This window comes from Lagopus muta, chromosome 2 (assembly GCF_023343835.1).
Source record: "Lagopus muta isolate bLagMut1 chromosome 2, bLagMut1 primary, whole genome shotgun sequence".
Lineage (NCBI taxonomy): Eukaryota > Metazoa > Chordata > Aves > Galliformes > Phasianidae > Lagopus > Lagopus muta.
The window spans coordinates 95,579,671-95,604,383 of NC_064434.1; the positions used below are offsets into that span (position 1 = coordinate 95,579,671).

General features: G+C 40.1%; 1 protein-coding gene across 1 annotated transcript in view; it reads right to left on the reverse strand.

Moving 5' to 3' along the window:
* HAO1 (hydroxyacid oxidase 1) overlaps positions 1–24,713 on the reverse strand; it is a 390,969-nt gene that overhangs the window by 341,170 nt on the left and 25,086 nt on the right. The window contains exon 8 of the mRNA XM_048938310.1: positions 15,905–24,070. Coding sequence (XP_048794267.1) covers positions 24,000–24,070 — 71 coding nt within the window. The 3' untranslated portion in view covers positions 15,905–23,999. The remainder of the gene's footprint in view (positions 1–15,904; positions 24,071–24,713) is intronic.

Sequence of the window (24,713 nt, forward strand, 5' to 3'; positions counted from 1 at the left end):
ATTCAGCATCTTTGGTCAATAAAGTTTCTGGTAGTCACTGTATGATCTAATTCCTATTTTTTCACAGAAACGTTTTTCTCTTTCACCACCATGTGCTCTCTTCAGAAAAGCAGTCCTGAAAACAGCAAGTCTATTCATGCCTACTTGAATGAAAGTGAATGCCAATTGGTTGCCCATTTCATGCTTTCATTTTGATCTGTGCCAAACCGTTTTTTGACGTGATTTCTACACAGAAATGGAAACAGGTCTGTGCTTAGTTGAAACACGCCACACTGTACATACACCCTAAAAGAGTTGCAAATTACCCATTTCCAGTGTTGGGTTGGTTTTGTTGTTTTTGGGGGTTTTTTTTCTGTTTGTTTTTGTTTTTTTATTATCGTAGAATGTCTTGGGTTGAAAGGAACCTCAAAGATGATCTAGATCCAGCCCTCTCCTCCCAAACCATCCAGTTCCAAATTTGGTGACTGGATAGCCAATCACTAAATCAGGCACTAGAACAGGTTGCCCAGGGCCCCATCCAATATAACTTAGCCATTTTTTTCCCAAGTTTCTGCAAATGCTACGAGTGAACATTTAAAATAAAATTTTAATGAGGGATTCATACAAAAACTGATCTTGTATTACTGATCTCAGGAAGCTTTAGGAGTTTTAGGAGCCAGTCAGCCAGGGTCTTACCTTCCCATGATATCATTGCTTCCAGGTAATATTTCACAGTAGAAATAAAAACAAGTAAAGTAGGACCTCAGGTATGCTAGGTGTTGTACAGAGTCAGCCCATGCCTACAAACTGCTGTGTGAAAACCAGGCACTGACTAAGAGCTGGTCATAAAGTCTACCTGTGCTCTCAGTGGTGACAGGCGAATTCAAATGGCAACTCATCCATTCATGAGATGGGATAGGATGTCTCTGTAGATATCTATCTCTCTTTGCTCTCTGGAAAGTAACTTAGAAAAAGTAGTTCACTGTTTTACTGGTGACTAGCACTAGATAAGAAAAAAAAAATAAGCCTAAAGCTAATAACAAAAAAAAAAAAAAAAAAAAAAAAAAAAAAAAGATTTCCTATCCTCCCCTTGCCAGTAAAGACAAATGAGGTCAAAATGGTCAAAATCACTTGCTCAAGGTCACATAAAAAGTTTATCAGAAAGCTATGAACTAAAACTCAGGGGGTTTTTTTTGGGTCAGCCCTTCCTTACTCACGGTGAAATAGTGAAGAAGTTCTCACTGCTTTCCAACAAACAGAAATAGGGAAGAAATACACAACAGATTTCACACTTTGTGCTTCCTACCCACTTCTCTGTGAAAAGAACAGTATTCCTGTTGTTTTCTTTCTTCCTGACCTAAGTCAAATACAGAAATGTAGTCCACATTTTCTGTTTCCTTGGCTTTTATTCTTAGAGACGTTGTTTATGTTGTTAATTTCACTAGGGCCTGAACCTTCAACTGAGATCAGTGCAAGATTTGCAACCAACTTAATGAATTCTGTGTAAGGTCTTAGAGCTATTTTAATGCAAGAAGCAGAAATCAGAGCTGAATTTTCAAGGAGCAGGTTGCTAAAGTTCTTATTCAAGCACAATGTGAACATCATCTTTCACACAACTTTTGTTTCAGTGAATCCAGCTTCACAAATGTCACATCTAATAGGGCTTTGCTCTTTTCAGCTCTGGGATAAACAGAATTAAGAATCTGCCTGTATTTTCTTCTATTTGGCTTTTATCATTCTATCTGTTTGGCTGAGAAATCAGCATAGAGAAAGCAGGAGTAGAAGTGCTTGTGCAGAAAATTCTCTGAGCAAGTGTTTGGCTCACTATCTCCAGAGAAGTTATTTAATGGTGAATTATTACCAATAAAATGGTAGAAAAACAAACAACGAAAATCAATTCTTCAAAGATTTAAAATGATATATAAAGCAAGACTGAAACTCATTCTCCAATAGCTAGTTTGTATCAGGACATCATTACCTGATGACATTTAAAAACAGAAAGTTTTTCTCAGTTCCCCAGAGGAGAAGACTCACACACAGGTTCCTCAGAAAGAACCATCTGGACAAAATGCAGTTTGATTCTGGTCTACACCTGTCTTTTTCTCACTCAACCCCTGGGGCTGTTCGACCACCTGCACTTCAGCCACCTCTCTTTCACCTCTGATGACCTATTCTCCCTTGGTTATCGCGTTGTTTCTACCATCGCCCTTAAAACAATCACTCCCAGACTCAAGAAACTCTCAGTGGAAGTCAAAGAAATTATTTTCATAGCCTCCACCAATATTTCATTTTGAAGATGAGTGCTGCATGGAGTTCAGGGAAGGGGATCACAGCAGCTATGCTATTATTTGGATTTAGCTGCTAGAAGGTTATGTGGAGTAGAGAGAGTTAAAAAACAACTGACATTTGTGTTAAGATGACATTAACATAATGGAAACAGTGTGCAACTCCCATTTCCCCAGCCACCAAGGGTCTGTCAGCCTTAGTCAGTGTCCCAACGCCCTCTCACTCATCCTCCTTAAAGTAAATGAGTCGTTTTGAGCCTGACATTTCTTCCAGAGGCAAGCTCAGCAGGGTCCTCCTTCCCTCTAACTTGTCATCATCCAGAGTTTTATGTTTTAGTAACTTGAAACATCCTGTAAAATCTATCAGGATTAGTTTCCAGTATAGAAGCACTTGTACTTGATCCAAGCTAATCAAATGTTCTTTAGATACTAAACCCCAGGGTTTAAGCGAGCACACCCAACCTATTAAGCAAAAACGACCTTCTTAGTGTGGCTACTATATCCTCCTTTTTGACCCCTTTTGACACAAATTTGGCTGAGATAAGACAGTTAAAGCCATTATGAACAGGCCAAAAATAATACAGTAAGTGTGTCCCTGATCTCACTAGAATGTTATAAGATGAAAAAAGCTGGGCTTTTTCAGATGAAACTAGACATTTTTTAAATACTAATCAAATGAGCTTTTTAATTAATTAACATTTTATTTTCAAACTTTTATTTCAGTCTTTCCCAAAAGAACTAGTATCTAAATTAAGGATTTTAGAAGCTCATCTTATAATCAAACGCAGGTCTGAACTTACAAGTCACATGTGACCTGGCAATCAAGAGGCTATGGTGAGTAAGAAGGTAGACCACAGAAAACCAAAGAACAGGAAACTTCTGGTCTAGTGTTGATGGAAAAGTTTTGGATTAGATGGACACAGTACTGAATAACTTATTTCAAGCAAACAGCTCTCACAGAACTTTCTGACCCTTTTATAGAGGAAACACTGAAGATGTATGATGTAAGATTTCAGGGGTGCACATGTCTTCTTTTGAGTTATATGCAGTGGGATCTGTGTTTACACAGCTATACGGAGCAAATTCCCCTTCTTCCATTCACAGACTCCATTGACTGACTGACTTCCTTGATTTCAAAAAACAATATTTATTATTCCATGGATGTTGCTGTAATACTGAGCATGTCCAAATGCCTAGACAATTTTAAAGAATTTCTGGAAGGCCCTGGATGTACAACATCAGACAGTCCCACTCAGTACTGTAGTAAAATCACTCTGCACAGCCACAGAAACAGCCCTTTTCCACTACTGACAATTCTAAAGGCATCCAGGAACTGGCAATCTAAAAAAGGCAAAGCATTTCAGTCACATTAAAATTAATCCAACCCAATCAAGCACTTTCCATATTCTTGATGGAATATGGAAAGAACTTACATAAAAGCGAGCTTCTATCTCTGACAGATACTAAGAGGCAGCAAAATAAAATGGCTTAGAAATGTGCTCTCTTAAAGCCAGTTCTAAGACTGTATGAGGTTGTGCTGCCTTAACTCAGTAGAAGCCTGGATTCTGACGAACAGGAGGTTAATTTAATTCTCCTGACTAAAAAGAGACACAGTTTGTCAATGAAGAACATAGAGAAAGAGGCTGCTATGCTATTAAGAGGAACTGAATTCCTTGAGTGAACTTCGGCTTGATTAAATTTCTGAAAATACAACGTAACATTAATAGCAAATTTAAACTTTGACCAAGTTTAGCTCTCTCGTTTCCACTGGAATAAAAGCAAATTTGTCTCCAGAGTAAAATGAACAAAATAAAAAGTATTTTTAAATTGGTCAAACAGTCCAATTCTCACTAGGGAGGCTGTACATACAGTTCCATTCACATTAATTGTAGGCATCAGTCTAAGAAAACATGTGTGATCGGTTGCTACAACTCAGCTGATGACTGGTAACTTGATGATGTGCTTGAGGCCAAAATCTAAGGGCAGGCTCCTGTGCTGGCTCAGAGTTAGCTGATGTTTAAAAGGACATTAATTTAAATTAATACCGAGGGTGTTTGGATTAAAGAAAAACAATGAAAAACGAAAGCTGATAAACTCAAAATACACAAATTCCAGGGAGGAGTCTCCTCCTCATCCTTTCTGTTTTGGTAAATCCACCCTCTTTGGTACATTTTCTTTTTGTGACAACAGTGCAAACATTCCAGTATTAACAAATCTGGAGACCTGGAAAAAAGGAAAATGCTTATACAATGGTTTGACCTTATCAACAGTATTATTTAACTTTCACGCTCATAACAAAACTCATCCAAAAAGACCAAACCACCACCAAATGGACAGATTCTCTCCTGTTGTCAATCAGTATAGCTTGCACATATGTATCAGCAGTACACTTGCTAAAATAACAATAATTCTGGAACAAGGCATTTAGAACCAATTCCTTTTTTTTTTTTTTTTCCTTCATAAAATAAAGGAGGAAATTATTTTCCAAGCAAGTATTAGATCTATATTGCTAATACTTACAATAATATTTTGTAACATAAAAATTCTCACAAGATTTTGGCAAGGAGAGGAAAGGGAAAAAAAGAGAAAATAACTTTTTGTAGAACTTCCATGCTATTCTTCTCATCTTAACTTTGTGGTTTTATGACCTGAGATTTATTCCTAGAAGTCAGATGTTAAGAAATATCAGGTCATATTAAGAAGCAAATTATCTTTATCTTCCTTCCAGATCTAGATCACCAGATCTTGGCCACAATTACTCACGCTAATATAGTATTCTATCATAAAAGTCAATATTTGCTGATTCTTAAGTTTTGCCTCATTCGGACTGCATTACTTGCCTTAAAATTCCAAGAAAGCACATGCTTTGTTTGGAAACATACAGAAATAGCATGCTTGGGTGTCATTTATCTGAAGCTAATTTAGACATTAATTTTGATATTGTGGCAACAGCGTAGATAGGCGTGGGATGAGAGAGACTGTAGGATCAACACCATGGATCATTCATTATGCTGCTACGGAGCTACAGGGAGAAACACAGGGTTGTTGTTAGGAGGAGAGTGAGTTTAGTGCTGGAAAAGGACTGAAGGGTGTCTTGGAACACAGATCCGTGTCAAAGGGGAATCCTGCTGTGAGGGATTTACTGGTCCCAGAAACTGCCTCTGTTTTTATTACTATTTATAATTATAAATATATGAGAATAATTTTTAAATCCTTCCTTTCATAGCAAAATCCCAAGGTCATGGGAATTATCACCACCACAGACACATGACGATGGAAGATCCAAAAATCTGCGACCACACAGGGTCTGTCAGCTCTGGCTCCCTCCCATTCCTTCTCCCCACCTCCTCAACATACAAAGCTGATGCAGTACTGGCAGAGAAACCAGCATATCAGAACACAAGTCTTGTGATTCTCTAGGAGATCTTTTTGGGTTACTCCAGGCATTCATTTGACCTCTGCTTCCTCCATTGATGCTAACATAGCTCTGATTGCCATGGGGCCCCTCGTCATCAATAGCAGCTGGGATTAGAGCCCAGTTCAGGCAGTGCATTGTAACAGCTGTGCTTGGAAGAGCACTTTCAAGGTGACCCTAGTTTTCAAGAGAAAAGCCCCTCCTTTTCTAGAGAAGAAACAGTACGCTGGGAGACAAAGCCACATCTACTTTAAGAGACAGCAAGGAAAGAGTCCAAGGAATCAGATAGGCATGATTATGACAGTCTGGGTTCCATGACACGCTGGCTTTTTCCTTGCCTCTCACCTTTCAGCTTTTTTTTTCCAGTAGAACTCAATCTTCACATCTTTCAGCACTTGTACTCCAACACTTCCCAGGATAGCCAGATCAACCTGTGAGAATTTCTTCCTACCACATACTGCATGCCAGTATCTCATATTACTTTCACATCCACTGGAGCTCATCTCACTCTTTCTACGTTGAAAGGAGATTCAACTGCTGCTCAAACTACCCAGATCCTGTAAAGTTTGAAGAGCTCTGTCCTTATCAGTACTTCAGTGTAAAGAAATGATTCTGCTAGAAATTTGGGAATCATTTGAGAGAGAGTGAAAGCCTACATGCTACCTTCAAAACATGACAAGTAGAGAATGCGGGTCATCATAACTCTAGTCACTCCCTGGGTGTCTCACTGCAGTACTAATCCCCAGCTGGGATAACAAACCACTTGCCATGAGTAAGCACTGCAACTCACTGAAAAGTTTCCTTAGCATTCGTTCCTTTGTCAATGACTAATCAGGATATAAGTCCAGGTATTTTTCCTACCTTTCTGAAATGCAGGCGGTACACTTGATTACATCATAGTGGAAACATTACTCCAGCAACTACCGTTACCAGTAACTGCATGCATTGCTCCTTTCTTCCTATCTCTTCTGAGTAATTCTGTACTAGCAGGTGCCATGGATCACCTATTACTTCCAGCTGAGTTGGATCTACCCCTGAACCAATGACAGACAAAATTATCTTTACAACCATTGTTCCCTACTTCGTATTAGGAAAAATGGTTATTTTTACTGGTCTGTCTTTCAGATGTTTCTCTGTGTACCACGAATCAGGACATTGGCTTGTCCCAATGAAGGCATCACCTTTTAATTCCCACCATCCTGGATAACAAAGAAACAAACAAACAGCAACAAAACAGCAGAAACAACAACAAATCAGTAATTTTCCTCTTCTCATTCTTAAAAGTGAACCACATGATACTCATCTTCAGTGTGTTCCGAGACTATTGCTTCTGATCTGGCAGATTTTTGATTTTTTTTTTAAGTAGCAAAAAGATTTTTCCTGAATGTATAGATACTTTCATGCTTCACAACTGCTGCATTTTATTTTGTTTAGTAAGCACAGAGGAGAAAGGTTTATTTCCTTTGAGCAGCCAATCCTCTGTGAGGAATATGACAGAAGTCAAGAAGTTGGCTAAGTCTATAAAAAAGAGCAGAACAGTATTATCCCAGATATTTCTTTTTTTATCACTGAATAACACAAATGATGCAGTGAGAGACTGCAGGTCGGCTTTTCCAAACAATTTAAGCAGATTGCTGCTAAACGGGGTTCTCAAAGGTCTCTATGAAGGTTAAGCACCTAACTGCCATTGACTGTAAGGCAGACCTTTAGCAGAAGTAAGGCTACAAAGCATTTGGAAACACAAACACCTTTTTCTGAAATTGTTAAATTTATTACTTCATAATCCCATATCATAACTTGATGTAGCAAAAAGAAATACTGTAGACAGAGTTTCCACAGGAAGCATGAACCTTCTGTAGTCTTGACAGGCAATGAAGCTCAAACTTTCGCATTTTAAAAGTATCCTGCGGCCTTTCAAACAAGAGAGCCTAAACTGCAACTCAGGAAATGCAAAAGGTGCTACTTGTTCCTTAACTGTAATGAGGAATCTGAGTTTTTGTTTATGGAAACAAGGATTTTTTGTTCCTCTGGTCACAATAAAGCATTTTAAATGAGAACTGAGCTCAGAGAAGTTTTTCATTTTGTCAGGACTCCAAATTTTGCTGTTTAATTTCATGTTCTAGGTCCAGATGTAGCTGAAGAGAAAGAATGGTGCATTTTCCTATCTATGGGAATATGAGGCACAGTGGGATCCTGGTTTCAGCTGGGATTTCTACTGCACTACAACCCTTTACAGTTTTCTTTTGTAAAAGGAGTTGGTTTTTCAGTTTAAGTGATCTTGAGGCTAATTCCCTTTCACTACAGAGAACAGAAGACCTTCCTGTCCAGTTCCCAAAATCTTAGTAGTGACCTTGTTTTCTTCTCATGTCAGCCAAGAAGCAACCCATCCCTGTTACCACACAAGGGCACTTGTTTAATGTTGACGGAGAAGGAAATGTACCACCTACTGAGTCACCAATGCCACATCCTAAACACCTGGCTTTTGCCTTGCTGGGCTTCCATTTAAGTACAAATCTAGAACGAGTAGAGCTGTAGAAAATGTCTATAATAAAACCTCAAACCGCACAACACCTTCCTGGATGGGAGGTATATTGTGATCTAAGTTTGTGGATTTCCAGAAGAAAACTGAAATCCCTTCCAAAGCAGACCTCCAGACGTGAGTTTTCCTTTCTGGTTTTGTCCAGTTTCAGGGATAACGACTGCAAGTCACAGCCCAACACAAAAAATTAAATTAGTTTCCTTGAAGTCAAAAATAAAATCAGAGCTAAAAAAACATGTTTACAGCAACTGCACAAAATTATGGCCAAGTCTACCACAGCTTTAGATGCCTCCCTATTGGCCTAACTACCTTTGTAAGCATTGGCCTAACTTCCTTCTATTCTCAAAAGACTTCTGAAAAACAAAAACAAATGACAAGAACAAACATTTCTTAAAGCCAAATTAAAAACATTTCTTACACGTGAAATTTCTGTCAGACAACAAATAATTTGCCGTTCACAGTACGTCCCACGGCTGATAAGCAAAGCAGTGTTTTACCACTCTACTGCAAAACACAGTACAACATGTTTTGGGAAACAATAATTCATTGAAAAAACATCCTCTAGAGCAATACAATGCAGCAGGAATCACATGAACGTGCTACTTCCTATGACTGGCTCTGAAGGAAACGTGGATACAGTCACAGAACATTGTGGGGCAGGAGGAAGCTCATCTTTTCTGTTGGACACCAGCTCACAGACAGGCCTGCTCACCTCTAGCTTGCCCTGACTCATTCACCACTCCCTTAATCCCCCACACTGAGAAGCTCAGCCTGTTAGCAGCCCTCCCACAGGCAGAAGTACCTAACCAACATTTTGAAGACACTTTCTGCAGTGTGCTGCCACAAGGCAGCCCATGGTTTCCACTGAAAAACAAACGTTTATCTACCTATAAAGCTTCCTTCCAGATGTACTACCTTAAGATAGCTCTGTGCTCAAGCTCAGAGTCCAAAAACATGAACACTTGATTCGAAGAAAGAGGAAAGGGTAGGGAAGAGTTTAATAACATAGAGTGTCAGTTCCGTAACTCCCTTTCTCAATGCATATAAATTTCCTTGCCTCTTTTAAACTAATGCTTGCAACCTATAATTTTCAAAAACCATATATGTTGCAGAAGGTGTTTGCTACAGCTGCTCTGTTTATATATATATACGGCACCACAATCCATCATTCCAGACAAGCACGTCATTGCCTACAACAGAGAGAAACCAAGTCCACATAGACTGTCCCAGGACCAGATCACCTCAGTACACACCAACAATAAAGCTGCTAATAATGCTTTAGAGAGACTTCCCAGTACAGACTGGAACAGCAAATCTACTTTTAAACAAGAATACAGACTTGAGACGCTAATGATAGCAGTAGTGAGTTTTCTCTTCTCAGTGCACATCCTCTTACCAAGAACTACAGACAGCGCTGCATTCATGCTTTAGCAGGCCCCTGCTTAGGGGGCAGTGGGACTGGAGCATTGCCAAGAAATACTCAGCAAACAACACGGGCAACTGCCCTCCAGCAGAAACACTGACAGTAGAATATCCCGATGAATAAGTCAACTTAATTGATATTTTCTGTTTTATAGAACAGGAGGATAAAGCTCCCCTGTAACAAAATAATTCTCTGTATTAGAAAATACAGAGAAAGGAGAATACGTATTTTTAAAAAGTTATATAAAATTTTTAACATTTCAACACGAAGGCAAACAGTCCAATTCTTCTTTTTTTTTTTTTTTTCTCCTCACGTTTTCTCAAAACAATCTTCAGTTTTCTGGGAGACTTACAGAATTTCTCATAACTATCCACTTTTTATGGAATTATTATTTTGATTATCCCTCATCAGCAGCCTAAAGTCATGCTGTGAATTCTGGAAGCAAAAGCTGAAATAAATTATTTGTTCTCCACTCAGAGCTTATCTCTTCATCCCGTGCACAAGCGGATCCCCTGCAAAGATCTACGCTTTCCCTTTTTGAGTCAAAGTCTCTCAAACTCCTTAGAGAAAGGACACGGACAGGCATGACAGAAAAGGGCAGTTCACAATTCTCACCCTGCAAAAGGAGTGTCAGCACCCACTCCCCACACCAAGATAAAACCCAAAACTGCAGTATAAAACAAATACAAGAGTGACAGAGGAAAACTTGGCAAGGAGAAAAGATGAGGATACTTCACAGATTTTTCCTGAGCCATAGGAGCCTCCAGGACAGCTGCAAGCCCTGACACAAGGCTGCTTCACCTCTACAGCATCCTCTTGCATTCCTGCAGGAAACATGCTTTCTACCAGCTAAATGAAAGCACAAAGACTACAACAAAGACTTCTAGATCATATTTCTAATAGGTTCTATCTTATCTGAGTTACAGATTAACTTCAAACTCCAGATGCAAAGTCAAAGGAACCTGGCTTCAGAAGCATTACTTCACATCTCAAGCTGACACTTCACGCTTAACTGAAGATGCAAGGAAGTGCCTATCTTGTCTGTGTTCCTGCTTTATGCTTTGAGTCACTTGTTGCATTAGCCAGAACACATAGTAATTGCCTTTCAACCACTTTTCCCTCACTAAAATGAACAAATTCTCTGAGGGGGCAGGGTCTTTTTTATTTTAGTTTATATTTTATTAAGAAAAATAACAACCACTAGGGGCCATCTCACGTACAACCTCCATACTGAAATAAGTCAAGTTACGGAACAGCCTGGCTTTGCTTCTGTCCTCAGCTCACTCTGGTGCAGTTCTGTGCCAGAGGCATCAGGGAAGAGGCTCTGCACTCCAGAAGTGTAGATGCTCTTCCCTTCCACCACTGTGATATTAAGCCATCCAAAAAAACAGGCGGAAAAAAAGAAAAAAAAAAGTTCAATTTACACAGAATGCCCTAAGCGCCTATAAGTGGGACATGCCAGTACTCCCAGCACATCCCTTGCTTTTCAAATCATTTTTCAACTTTACAGCTCAGCGGTATAACAAAAACAGCTGCGCAGCACTGCCGGGTTCCTTCAGAGCACATCTCGCCGCCGCCCGCCTGCCTGCAGCTCCTCGGTGGTACGGTCAGCCTGAGAGATGCCAGGCCCTGGGTTGGCAGGCAGGGACAGCCACACACACCAAAAGCAAACATTTTGAGGATTTTCCACTGGGGAGGGAAAATAACACATCGGATCTACACTGCTACCAGCTGACGTCGCCATGTTTTACAGAGTTCCCCCCCATACCCTGCTCACAGCATGTGAGGGTGTTTCTGCATCTCACTCTGAGCTTTTCTTCCTCAGCTGCTCCTTTTTTGGGGGGTTTCCTACAGTTTTTGGTGCAGACGGATGCAGAGGCTGCAGCGGTGCAGCCCCGGCTGCTAGGGAGAGCAGAATTCCACAGAGCGCCAGAAAGTTCCAGAAGGTTCCAGTGGGGCAGTGGGCTGGACTGGTAGCAAGGCTGAGGCGCTGGGCACCAAACCATCATTAGTTGTGTAGTTTTCAATTTCATTTACAAGGAAAAATCGCCCTCACTCAGTACCCTCAACGCTACAGTCAGGACTCACCTCCACTCCGAACCGCGTGCACAAACCCGCCAGGAACAAAACCACCGGGTTGGAGGTGAGCTGGGGTTGAGGCTGCCCTCCATAACGGGCACACTCAAATTGAAACCCCGCGCTGCCGAAGGGCCGAACCCCTTGTCACGATAAGGGCTGCTAGCCCTGGGGAGCTCCCTCACACAAGAGGCGCGCACCTTCCCGCCAAAAGCCCTCAGCGCCCACCATGCCTCAGGGTGCCACTGCTGCGCCCCAAGGCGCGCGGGCAGAACTGGGTGCCTCCGGGCCGCGCTGCGCGGCTCGCGCTGCGATACTCGGTGTCCTGCAGCACCACCTGCCGGTGCCTCTCCGTGGGACGCGGGAGCATCTCCCCGCAGGGCGGGAGCTGGATTAAACTTTGCAAAGCAGCCGAGGACTCTGAAGCGACTGGTCCGTTCTGGGCACTTCTGGGTTTCTGTATAACCAAGGTGAGCAGCTTTAAATGCGCTTGCAGAAAGTCACAGAAAGCTGCTGCTTTCTGACCCTATGCTCTGAAGGAGGATCGGACGAGCCACCCACCTGCCTGGCCAGCAAACCCAGCCTGACTTTCAGCAGTTACTTCCTTCATCTTATTTCCTTCTTAGGCTCGATTCATCCAAATGGTGAAGTCACATTCATTAGCATTAGTGAAAGTTGCTCCTTGCTCTTAATTTATGTCTGGTGAAGGCAGAGAGATTTGGATTTTTTTTTTTTTTACCTCGGTGGCTGACCAGAGATAATACAAATATGAAGAAATACATTACTTTCAAGTTTGATTATATCTGATGTGGGAAGAGCATTAAAGTTCTTTTCTTCCTCAAAATTCAGGTGCAATACTTACTAACCCATTAATACTGTAGACTTCCAGTACATGCAGGAATTATTGTGGAACTATACTGCACTACACTGAGAAAAACAGTACGACTTTCATTTTAATCCAGTGTTTATTGCCTGCAGCAGCTAAACACGACAAAATATATGTGCTGTTTCTAAGTTTAGCACAGTATAGAGGAATGCATCAGTGTTTTTTGGTATCTCCCAGCTCTGCACTCAGGTCACTTGCTTTCTATTTCTCCTTTTCAATAGCTGTGCAGCAACTTGCGGGATAGAGACCCTGCTTCATACGGATTCCTAGTGAGGGAGATGAGCCTGCAGACACCAACAAACAGCTGAACACAGTCAAACGCTACAGGTCTGTTCAATGACATCTCTAACTTAACCCTTTTTATATCTATTGTCTTATCTGGTTTTGGAGCAGCACCTCCTCAATACCCATACCACCCTGCGTCACTTCGTATTCTGTCTGACCCCCTCTTATCCTGCTTACACTTAGTCCCACCACCAATGTAGGAATGACTAAACAAAGGAAATCTCTCTAGCTCTATAGTGTGCTTGATTTGTGGAAGAAAAGTTTCCATTTATAGGGCCCAACAAACCTCTAAGGTTCAAGCAAAGTACAAGGTGCTTACGAACAGAGCCTTGACAAACATTGTTTTCCTGTGCAGGGGCTCAGTACATAATGATTTCATTCAGCATCTACTGTTCAAGCATGGAAAGCGTTGGTAAAGAAATCCCACAGAGTTCAGATGACCATTTTCCTAACTTAAGCTTCTCTCTCTGCTCCTCCCCCAGTTTGACTTCAGGGCCTCTGCCAGGCATAACATAAATATTCATCAGCTGATATTTGCAGTAGCTGCGAAGTTATGAATGAGGCCAAACGCCTTTCCCTCCTGCCCCATCTGCAAAATGGCAGCTTCTGGTCTTAGCTCATGGCCAAACAACACTTTCCAAAATCCCCAAAGTGCACTAGCAGGCTTTTCAAATTCAGTCGGGTTTTTAATGCACAAAGCAGAAATACTGTCTACCTAATATTTACCCTGGGATTACAGAGAAATATATATATATTACTTCACTATACTTTTAACTTTGTGATGCCTTGACGTAATAGACAGAAGTGTTGGCAGCTCAAAATGTTGGTTGGTTTATTTCAGGGGACATGACTGCTGCAGGTTTCCTTTCTGAATCAAATACCAGACGTTTGAACCATTTGTTGTGCAGAAAAGAGAAACAGCTTTAATTCTTAATGCTGGTTTCTGAACCACCTGGGTGCTGTCAGAAGGAGCCACATGCACTGGAAAACACTTTTAATAAGACTCCTATAAGCCTGTCTTGAACTCTCGATCCTGAAAAATGGAATCCCCACTGCCTGTCACGTGCTTTCCCTTTGCAGATTAGGAAGGGGCTGCTGCTTTACAAATGTTCCCTTGTCACAAAGCCTGGAATTATGCTCTCGGACCTACTATAGGTCAGTAAGACAGTGGGTATCTGACATGCTCACACTAGCAAATCCAAAAGCAGAAATGTCAGAGAAGCAAGAAAACAGTGCAGATACTTTTTGAGTCTAATTGAGCAAGGTACAAATCCAGCCAAAAAAAGTTGTACCAATAGACCCAGAAGAGGATCTTGTACAAAGTAGCACTAGATCTTAGAGGCTTAAAAATCCTAAATCACTACTGTAATGGCATAATTCTGATAACGTGGCGTTGTAGCTTAGGTCAAACAATGACGAAAATTTATCTTTCTTGCCTATTACATACTGATTTTGCCATAAATAAGACACACACAAACACACAAAAGCAGTAATAAAATAAAATAAAATAAGAAGTGATAGTTTTGGAAGGTTTTTGAGGTTTGCGATCACCTAATTTGATTTCTACCTTGAAAAACCCAGAACATTTCATCCAACAAGTCTCCAACAGTTTGTGGCCAAAGCAGAGCGTATCTTCTAGAAACACATTCATTTATTTTTCATTTAAATACTGCAAGGGATGGACAATCTACCACAGCCCTTGGGAACATTCCAACACTAATAACCCTTGCTGCTAAAAAAAAAAATAAAAAAATCCCATACATTGTTTTTAATATTTCCAGCTTCAAGTCTGTATGTCTTTACTTTGAGATGAAACAACCTCAACATTCTCTCTTTGCTACCTCCTAAACAACATCCAGTCCTCTCTCAATCTCCTTAATAATCAGCCACATACACATCTATTTGCACAGAAATGTATCAGAAATTTTTACTTTTGACATTAGATGCTCCACTAAAGCTACATGCTGTTTTCTTGCAGCAAATTACTGTATTTGAAAATCCAGAGTCCTTACTAGGGTGATGACTTCATTGATATCAACTACTGCTATAGCTGATTACTATTGCTACCATGCTGCTTAGGAACATTTTGCTGGGATAACTAAAGTGTCTGTGATTGCATAGTTGAACAGTAATTAATTGACAACGTATCAAAATAGAGATAAGCTGCTTCTAGCATTTACTATGATGCTGCACCAGAAGACAGTCTGCCTATTGCCAGCACTGGAAACAAAAACTAAGAAAATAATAATACAAAAAAATTAATCAAAGCAACATCTCTCTGCAATAGATGATGAAGTGGAGAAGAGAGTGTTCACCAACTCTGAGTAGAAGAAGAAAGAAACTTCTCTTGTAGTCATTTCCTCAAGACAGCAAGAAGGTGAAATTAAAAAAAAAAGCTAGCTGTAGAGAAAAGAATACAACTTACAAGAACTGTCACCTGAATTTAAAAAAAAAACAACCCCCAAAAAACCCCAAACACATTTACCTTGATGCATCTTGTTGTATGACATGCAGACATTCTGCTTTTGTAAAAATTTCAAATTCTTTGGAAAATGTCAGTCACTGTACTATTCTAACCATGCAAAGCAATTAAGATTGAGACATACTACTATATGAGGACTCAGGAAAGAGCATGTTCCCAGATACGTATTACTCTTCTTGTACTCACAGCTAAGAGGCTTCTAACAGGGGCAATAAAAATTCTCAAGGTAGACTGTTCAGTACATTACAGGGAAGATTCAGTCAGAATGAAGGCTTTCTTCGTGAGTCTGCATGGAGAGCGAACGCCTCTTGGCTTAGAGAAGTTTACTTAGCAGACAAAATTATTTCTTATCATATAAGATCAAAGATTTTCAGTCACCCCAGTAAACAGTAACACAAGTTAATATAGAACTGTGGGCTTGATGTACTCTACAGTTCCTTTTTCTTTGTATACTCTATATCTTTTGTAATAACTGACATGTTCCATACATATTAGAGTACAAATGGAAAAAGGATTGAAAATCGAAAGAAATACCTTTATGGTAAAGGGCCTTTTCTGTGATAGGCCAGAAGCATGCATCATGTTACAGCAGAAAGGTTGTGGTCTTCTCTGGTCTGACTCTGGTAGTTTGAGCCTTCAGCTTCATCCTCGTTACGATGTAGTGGTCAGACCTGATGGTCTGTCTGGCTTCCAGGAAATCCAGAAGGATCACTTCTTTTCTATCCCAAAATATATTACCTACTGCAGACTGTGTCTTGACCTGTTTTTTCTGGGGAATTTACAGGTTGCCATTCCATGGACTGCCATTTTGACTCTATTTCATAGTGGTGACACCATATCTTGTCACCAATAATGATGTAATACAGGAAATTGTCACCTTCAGCCTCATGTTGATTCAGTGCATACAAATTCTGCTCCTGTGTGAACATTCATGGGATCCACCTGGCACAACATAGTGATATTCTAACACTGACACCATCATTTCCAAATTCAGCACAGTACAGTTTCCTAGTAATACTCCACAAATGAGTTCAAGATGCTCAAGATCAAGTTGTTCTTCGTTTCATGGTGTGACAGCTACACATTGCCATCTGGAACATGTCTTGTCTTTCACCACCCACCACCTCACTGTGCTCACATCCTCTGTTTGGTCTCCATTAACATTCAAGATGTGTTGACAAATGTCAATAGGTATCATTTTTTCCACATGGAGGAATTCAGCGACACACCTTTGCTTCATATACACTTCCATGATAGCTACCATTTCGTCAGACTGTCCCTCCAAGTCCATCTGTCTCACAGCAACAAAATAGAATGTTGGCAGGAATGTGCAACTTTAACTGCTATACTACCAACATTCACCTCTAATGTTGTGGACCATAATAGTAACGTTTGAGGCACTGCATTTGGAACAGCCCTCTTGTTTGTGAATGACTATCCACAGGTTAACACGAGAAGATATGGTTAATGAAGTATCATGAGGTCTTACAGAGGTTCTCTGGCACCACTGCATAACCAGAAAATAAGCTAGGGATCAGATTGTCAGAGATAAGTTTTAAGCCCTCTGCACAGCTGTGGCAGTCTTCCAAGTTAACAGTAAGCACATACAATGCAAAGTTTGGGAGATTTAATTCTGGTAAGGCATAGTTTTTTTGGGTAGACAGCATAAAGAGTGAAGAAGTCAGGAAGCACTTGTTCGTATGTTAGTGTATATGTCACACACCAGAGCTGTTCACACAAGAACAAGACCTGATATTCAATCTCAGTACTATAATAGGGCAACTTTGCTTGGGAAATATCAGCAGCATTCAGAAGGCAGTTTGGTAAAGTTTGTACAGCTAAGAACATCTTGGCCTCAGCACAGAACTTGCTACTTTCCTCCAGCTGTCTCATAATTCCTGATAAAAGGTGACAATCAATTGTCTTCTATGGTAACATCAAGTATCTTATCTTGGACCTAAAGAAATTTGTAACAAATTTTTAATTAAATCAATGAAAACTGATGCTTCTTTGAAGGACAGGGAAAGAGACACCTGTAGGTTCAGATTCTCAGCTGACAGAGATCAGAACAACTCTGCAAACTGCATCAAAGCTACACTAGTTCAAGATTTGGTCCTAAACATTTTAGACAAAGATGGAATCGGCATCCAAACAGATTAATTGGAATAAATGATAGCAGGCTTCTTTATTTACCCTTGCATACCATACCATAACCCTTGCAGCAAAACTTCCAGAAGAGCAGTCTCCATCACCCCAGCCCCTGGACAATATTACTGACTTATAACATGATGTAGGCAACAGTACTTCAAGATCTTTGCTGGCTTCCTACTTAACATCTTTAGGTTGTACGTAGCCTGGGAACCAGTTGACTGGGATTCTTTGCCAAGATGTGCTTTGTCTACTTATGCAATGTATTAAAGCACCATATGCAACCTATAGCTCATGCCAAATTCCCATCTACGCAGATCTCTTTATCTTCTGGGCAAATGCCATCCACCAATACCCACACACATCCACACTTCATTTGGAAATATACGCAAGTGGCAAAGACTCTACCCAAAGATCCTAAGCATCTCTTTTATTACTTCTTCCTTGCAAGGTCAAAACCAAGGACGCTGCAGCAAAGGCTGACATGGCAGCACTAGGCAGGACACAATGAGATGTAAGGTCACAACGCAGAGCTGAAACCCCTGAACTTGCAACCACTGAAAAAGCTATAGTCATCAGGCAAGAAGAAAATGAGGTAAGTTACTGCCATTCTTTATTTGCAGATGTCTTTATTACCAGATAATATTTGTGTCATTTTAAAACTGTAACCAAGTTCTCTTTTTGCAATATAGACTTCTTTGCTTGTAACTCTTTCTACAGAGTGGAGTTTCTTGTATGAAGGGCATGCAAAAAAATTTTTTTGCAGGATTCTGGGCGAAAAATGTATGCTTGTCAAAAGGTTTTGATTTTGACTATACCAAATTCAATATTTTTTGTTACTCTTAATCATCTGATGGCTGTAGATGTATAGCTCTAGAGTCAGCACTAACTTAGACTCTACTTACACTACAGACTCTGAGGAGAGCTTGGGTATGTGAGATGCTGCTGCTGATCACATTCCCATTCATAGACATCATTCACATCTTACCTGTTATGAAAATTATCTCATACCCATGGCAGAATTCTGGGTCCAGTAAAAATGCATGCTGAATTAATTTGCTAGCCTCACCAAATAGAAAAGTGCACATATCCTGAATTCGTACAAAAGTTAACTTTCTACCTCATTGGCTTATTGTAGGATTCTTGCATCTCCCTTTGTAGAATTAATGGCCAATCTTGAAAACCGGACAAATCTCATGTAAAATTAGCTTAACCATAAATACCTTGTCTGTGGAACTCTTGTAATGAGCAAAATGTGTTTTATATCCATTACAATTCTTCCTAACAGGAAACTTCAAGGTAAGTACACAGAACTAAAGGTGTTAGCATACTGAAGGGCCTGGGGAGAATCCAAGAAAATCGGTGTTTGATTGATTTACAGATAACAAGGAAGAAATATTAAGTCTCCTGCAAAGCCACCACAGCCAGAGTTTGTCTGGCTAACTGGCAGAGTATTAGATATGGTCCCAGGTGCATCAGGAGCCCTCCTCTCACAGTGAAAAGTACAGAGGTTAAGAGCTCTTCTGTGACCCATGTCTACTCACCGTTCCAGAGTGCATCTTTGGACCTTTGCCAAAGATGCTAGGTATTTGCAATATGTAATGTTCACCTCAGAGCCATCTGCCTTAGGGAGAAAAGCAAGGTTTATAAATAAGGTGGTGAAAATGACATTAAAGGAACTTCGTTCCATCCTGTGACCGAGTGCTGGTGAAACTGGTTAGTCTCTTTATAAAATAGAAATAAAAACATTCTTTTTCTGTGTCTGTTAATTCACACTTCAGACTGTGTTGTGCAGAGACTGTTGATGGCATAGAAGCATCTTTGCATTGCACAGCGAGATCTTGACTTTGACTAGAACTTACAGCTGCTGTTGTAATGAAATAACAAATATTAATCATTGTCAAGATTATTTATTTTCCCCTTTCTTGAACAAACCATCTGTATGTATCTACCAGCCTTGCATACCATAAAGGTGCAAGTACAATGGATTACTTACTAAAGTTAACCCCATGAACACCCAACAGAAACGTTACAGAAATGTATTGATGGTCTCAGGGTCATTCCTATCAGGGTGCTCCTAGGCGCAGTTCCCACTGCTCATCTGCAATAATGATTTCAGAGCTGAAAACCACTACGAGGAAATCAGATCTTTGAGGTTTGGCTGGGACAGCCTCTTGGTGCCCCTTCAAGAACTCCAGGGCCCTGGAGAAGCATGAGGCTGACTCTCTAGAGCAGTCTAATATTGGCACATAAACAAGAAACCTATGCAAAGGAAGAAGCTGAATGACAACAAAAAAAGCATTTTGCATCTGGAGGACATGTTCTCAAAGCAGCAAAACATCTTTCTTATGAATGTAACATATGTGATACTCTCCCTCTGTTTGGCAAGAGATAAGAAAAACAGAAGCAATGCAAAATTAAAACAAAATGGAGCATACAGGCATCATGAAACAATTACAGTACCGTGTCTCATTAGTATCCAAATTTGGGATTGGCAGTCTTGTTTTAAAAACAGTTTTCTTCAACACTCAGTGATAGAATTTAAAAGCTGACATATCTTCCTATATTGTGAGGCCACATTCACAGCTGGTGTAAATCAGTGTGAGCTAATGAAGTCAATAGAGCTTCTCTGATTTACACTAGCTGAGGTTATGGCTCAATAATATTAGACTTGCTTTCTAGGAGTGTTCAAGGAAGCCAACTTCTGTGTGTCCTGTGATGAAGTGGTTATTTATAATGGTCTTCAGTGTGGTTTGGAGCCAAATTTCCACATCAAAAGTAGCTTTATAAGAGATATCCTTACAGTGAGGTTCAGTGCAAAATCATGACTTAAGAAGCCAGCTTTCCTCGTGCTCTCAGTATTTGATTTCAGCCTGAAAACCATTTGAGAAGCCAAGAAAAGCAGAGCCATTCCTGCCTACTTCCCCAGTTCTGCTTCATCTTTGTGTCACCTACATATCCAACAGGCCCTGACCTACACTGCCCATTTATCAAATCAAGTTACTCTGAGTATCTGTTTATTTATGTTCAGAAATTCTCAGTAAGACAGACAAGTTTCATCCTTCACCTGAAAAATCGGGGATGGAGGTGGAGTTCTTACCAGTCCCAGAGCTATTTGTTTGACTTGGCCATGGGTAAAAAGCAAAATACAATAATGTGTCCCAGAGTTACAGCAAGAGGCGGAGGTCACAAGAAAACAGATCATGTCTTTCACAGCTCTTCAGCTCAAGTGAACTGAATTATGACTCCTATTATTTACTTAGTGGATTCCCCACCCTGTGCGCAGGCTCCGAATGTTCAAAAAGCAGCAGGTCTCTACTTCAAAGAACTGACGGGCTAAGCGAGGATGTAAAACCTCCCAAAGCTACTCTAATCTCCTTCCCTTTACATCTGAAAAGTGAGACGGTCTCACAATCCTCAGCTGACTGCTGCCATCTTATGCCTCAGTCCTGTACTCCTTATGCTTCAGCACTCTTCTCTGCTGTACATAACTGCCCATCTCTAACAGCAAATATATTCCTGATACAGCCAAATCTTTCCTCCAAATACACACCCACCTGCTTGTTGCAACTCAAGATCTTCTGCAGAAGCATGTTGGCTGTTTTTCCTCTCTTAGGAAGGCCCTGCTCCTTGCATGTCTGGCTTTGATACGCTCTACCAGATGTTCAGACAGTGTCACAGGCTCTTTCACTGACCTTGCCACTTTGACACAGACTGTCTTTGATAGCGCGTGTTGCTAGGAATGAGTCTCTGGGAGTCCGCACCAGAGCTGAAGCCTCTCTGCTTCACACATGTATCTACATAGCCTTGCTAGCGAGCTGTGCTCTTCTGTACTCTCTTTAGTGGGTTTTAATCTTCTATGGGCTTACAGAGGCCAAGAAGATAACTTTATGGTGACATTTTCCAGAAAATATTTCAAACTGACAGCACCAGAGAAATCCAGACAGGCTGAATATGGGGGAAAAAGGAAAAAACAAAACAAAACAAAACAAAACAAAAAAAACACAAAAAACCTCCACACAGTATATAAAAACCTGCCTCACATCTTTGGCTCTTGTGAGATACCACTTTTTTCTCAGAAGTCCAGGATCCTCACTTGTACACTCTCAGGTGTTGCTTTTGGATCTTCTCTCTTCACAAAATAGTGGAGAAATCCACTAAGAGTTGCAGTCCTATTTTTTTCCACAGAATATTCCTGTCTACTTGAAAAGCGTTTAGAAAACCCCATTCAGATAATGTTCAGTTACCAGCCTATCAGGTGGGTTGATATTCTTCAGTCACCCAGCACATCAGTTGACTGCTGGCTTTCTGGGTAGATAAATATGACTCAGTGTACTTCCCTTACCACATATTTTTCTATGAAGACATCTTCTTTTGGTACCTATGGCTTAGAGCAAAGGTAAAGTCAGAAAATAATGTTACAGTTAAACAAGATGGTGTGTTCATTATTTGACACAGAGATAGGAAGACATACTAGAGCATCACAAATGCAAAATGTACAAACTGTTCTGTTCTACTTCTCTGCCTCCTATAGGCTTATTATTTTCTTTAATTATATTGCATAAATTAACCTCAAAAACATTCTCAACCTCCAGAAAGATCCACCACTACTATGTTATGCATGGGGTGCTTCCTTCTTAGCTGTATATGAAGGTACCATGAGCTAAAGTTTTACTTAGATTGAGCATTGTTCAGAATGGCTGAGTCTCATTGATCTTCCCCCAGTTCTATGACAAATTAAAACACACAAAAAAGTTTCATTAACATTTCAAGAAGCAATTGTATTTGGTTGTCTCCAAATCTAGTAAAATTCCCTTGACTGAAATATATATACTTCTTTTAAACAGAAACTAATTTCATTTCTGTCAGCTTTGTCTCACAGCCTTTCAGTACTTGACTCTGTTTTTGTTTGCATGTATATACTCACCAGGATTGAAATGGAAGTCAGGCAATTCTCAGATAACAAGCAGGAAAGAACGAATACAAGCCCATTTGCCCAAAGGAACTAGAAATAGTTAATTTTGCACAAATAACAAAATCAGTTTCCTCACCAGCAGAATTTACCCTGGACCACAGAGTTACAGAACTTTACTTGAATTTGGTTGGGGCTAAGACAGGAAACTGCATCTTCTAAACTTTAGAAATGGATCTTAAACATGTAAACATAAGATATTATCCCCTATCTTTTAAGTAACATTTATATTATCTAAAATAAACAGTCTTTCTGAAGTTAGTCTGTAATTGACATCTGACACAGTCCACATTGCGACAGATATGATAAGTGCAGTAAACAGCAGAAATTATGCTTCTCTATGCTCTGAGAAACATTCATATTTCCTTACACAGATAAACTTTATTTTGTTGCTATGCAACCCCTACACAACACACTACAATCTGCAGTAAATAAGAGAACAAATTTTACAACTGAAGGGCAAGCATGTGGCCTTTTGGGTTTTCTCCCCGTTTTGAGTTCCAGCCTCTGCTTTAGTTCATATTGTACTATTCCATCATTTATGACAAAACTGCCTCTAAAACTCAATACATGATATTTCAAATAAAGCAAAAAGGGAGAATCAGAATGCACAAGTTCTCCTGACATTGATGAGAAACAAATGGTACAGACAGTGATATCAGTGACAGTGGAACAGTGTAATGGTGGCTTAAAAAAAAAAAATAATTCCAGAACAAGATTTTCAAAACCTTTCTGCAATGCTGATGCAAGATGCTACAGATTTATCCAATAATCTAAAAAACTGTGAAGAATTGAGTCCAGTTTAAAAACATAACGTAGGGATCCAGCTGGGTATACTGGTGAAGGCAATAGACCTACCAGGATTCGCACAAGCCAAAGATCTGATGTGTGCCTGATTCACAAGCACAGTGGTTGTCTGATTGCAAAGGGCTTTGAGTCACTTCTCCAATTTCACTTTGCTGTGCAGTTCTTTATAACTAAGAACTCTGAGTTTCTACAGCCTACATGATGTAAGTCCACATACTTATTAAGGAACAGCACATCACTATTAGGGAGAAGAAATTATATTCATAATAGAGCAAGATTTAATTTCTGATCTACACTGGAGTTTCTCTAACCAGTGAGAAAAGTACCTTCTACATTTTAATTTTCTACATTTTGATAGCTGTTTGCCATCAGAACATGTTCTTTTATGGTTTTATGGTTTTAGTACTAAAAAGGTTTGAAAGCTAATATCAGCATTTATTGCAAAACACCTTCAAGTTTCTGTCTTGGTCTTGTATAAAGACACATCTCTAATCACAACTAACAGCACAGCAGCTTTCCATAAAAGCCTAGCAGAATAGGCTGTAAAACTTGAAGCAAATAACTTCTTCAACAAGCAGTTGCTTACAGAAGACTCCTTTTCAGTCAGAATTGCAGCATGAGACCCAAAGAGCAAACAGTGTTGTTTTTTATCTAGTGTGCTTTCTGTACAACAGGCAACAAGCGAGGGGATCATCTTCAGATCTAAATCTTGGAAAGTAGTACTTCATGTCTTCGTATCAATGTCCTGCCAATCTCTTTTACAGTCCGGCATCCTAGAGAGCAAGTTACAAAGAATCATAGAATTGGGGACCTTTAAACATCTTCTGTTCCAATTGCCTTGCAACAAACAGGGACTTGCACAGCACCATTGGTTGCTCAGAGCACCATCCAGCCTGGCCTAAAATGCTACCAGGGATGGAGCTTCCACCACATCTTTAGGCAGCCTGTTCCAGTACCACACCACCTTCAGTGCTTCAATGTAGAAGACATTTTCCTCATATCCAACAAATATCAGTTGAAATTTGGGAATGGTGGCCAAGGAATATCAGTCGAAATTTCCAATTGCCTCATGCCAAACCCCATGCTAAGCTGCTTCATTTTCTTTTCCATAGAAAGCTATGTTCAATCAGATCTAATCCACCCCTTAGTGACTGAGGATTTGCCATCACTTTTCTATAGACCTATGGCTCTTCTAACCCAAAATATTTTTTTCATTTTCTACTTACTCTTTCTGTCTACATATATAGATATCCTATATATAAAGTTGGGGTTAACATCAGTTTCTTTTTTCATTCTCTGCAGCTTAACCTGCTTATATTGCAAATATTTATTTCTTCTATAGGTTACTATAGTGCCTTGCACAGGGCGAATGAGAGTTATGACAAAATGTGAGGGAGAGGTGGTTATTACTAAGAG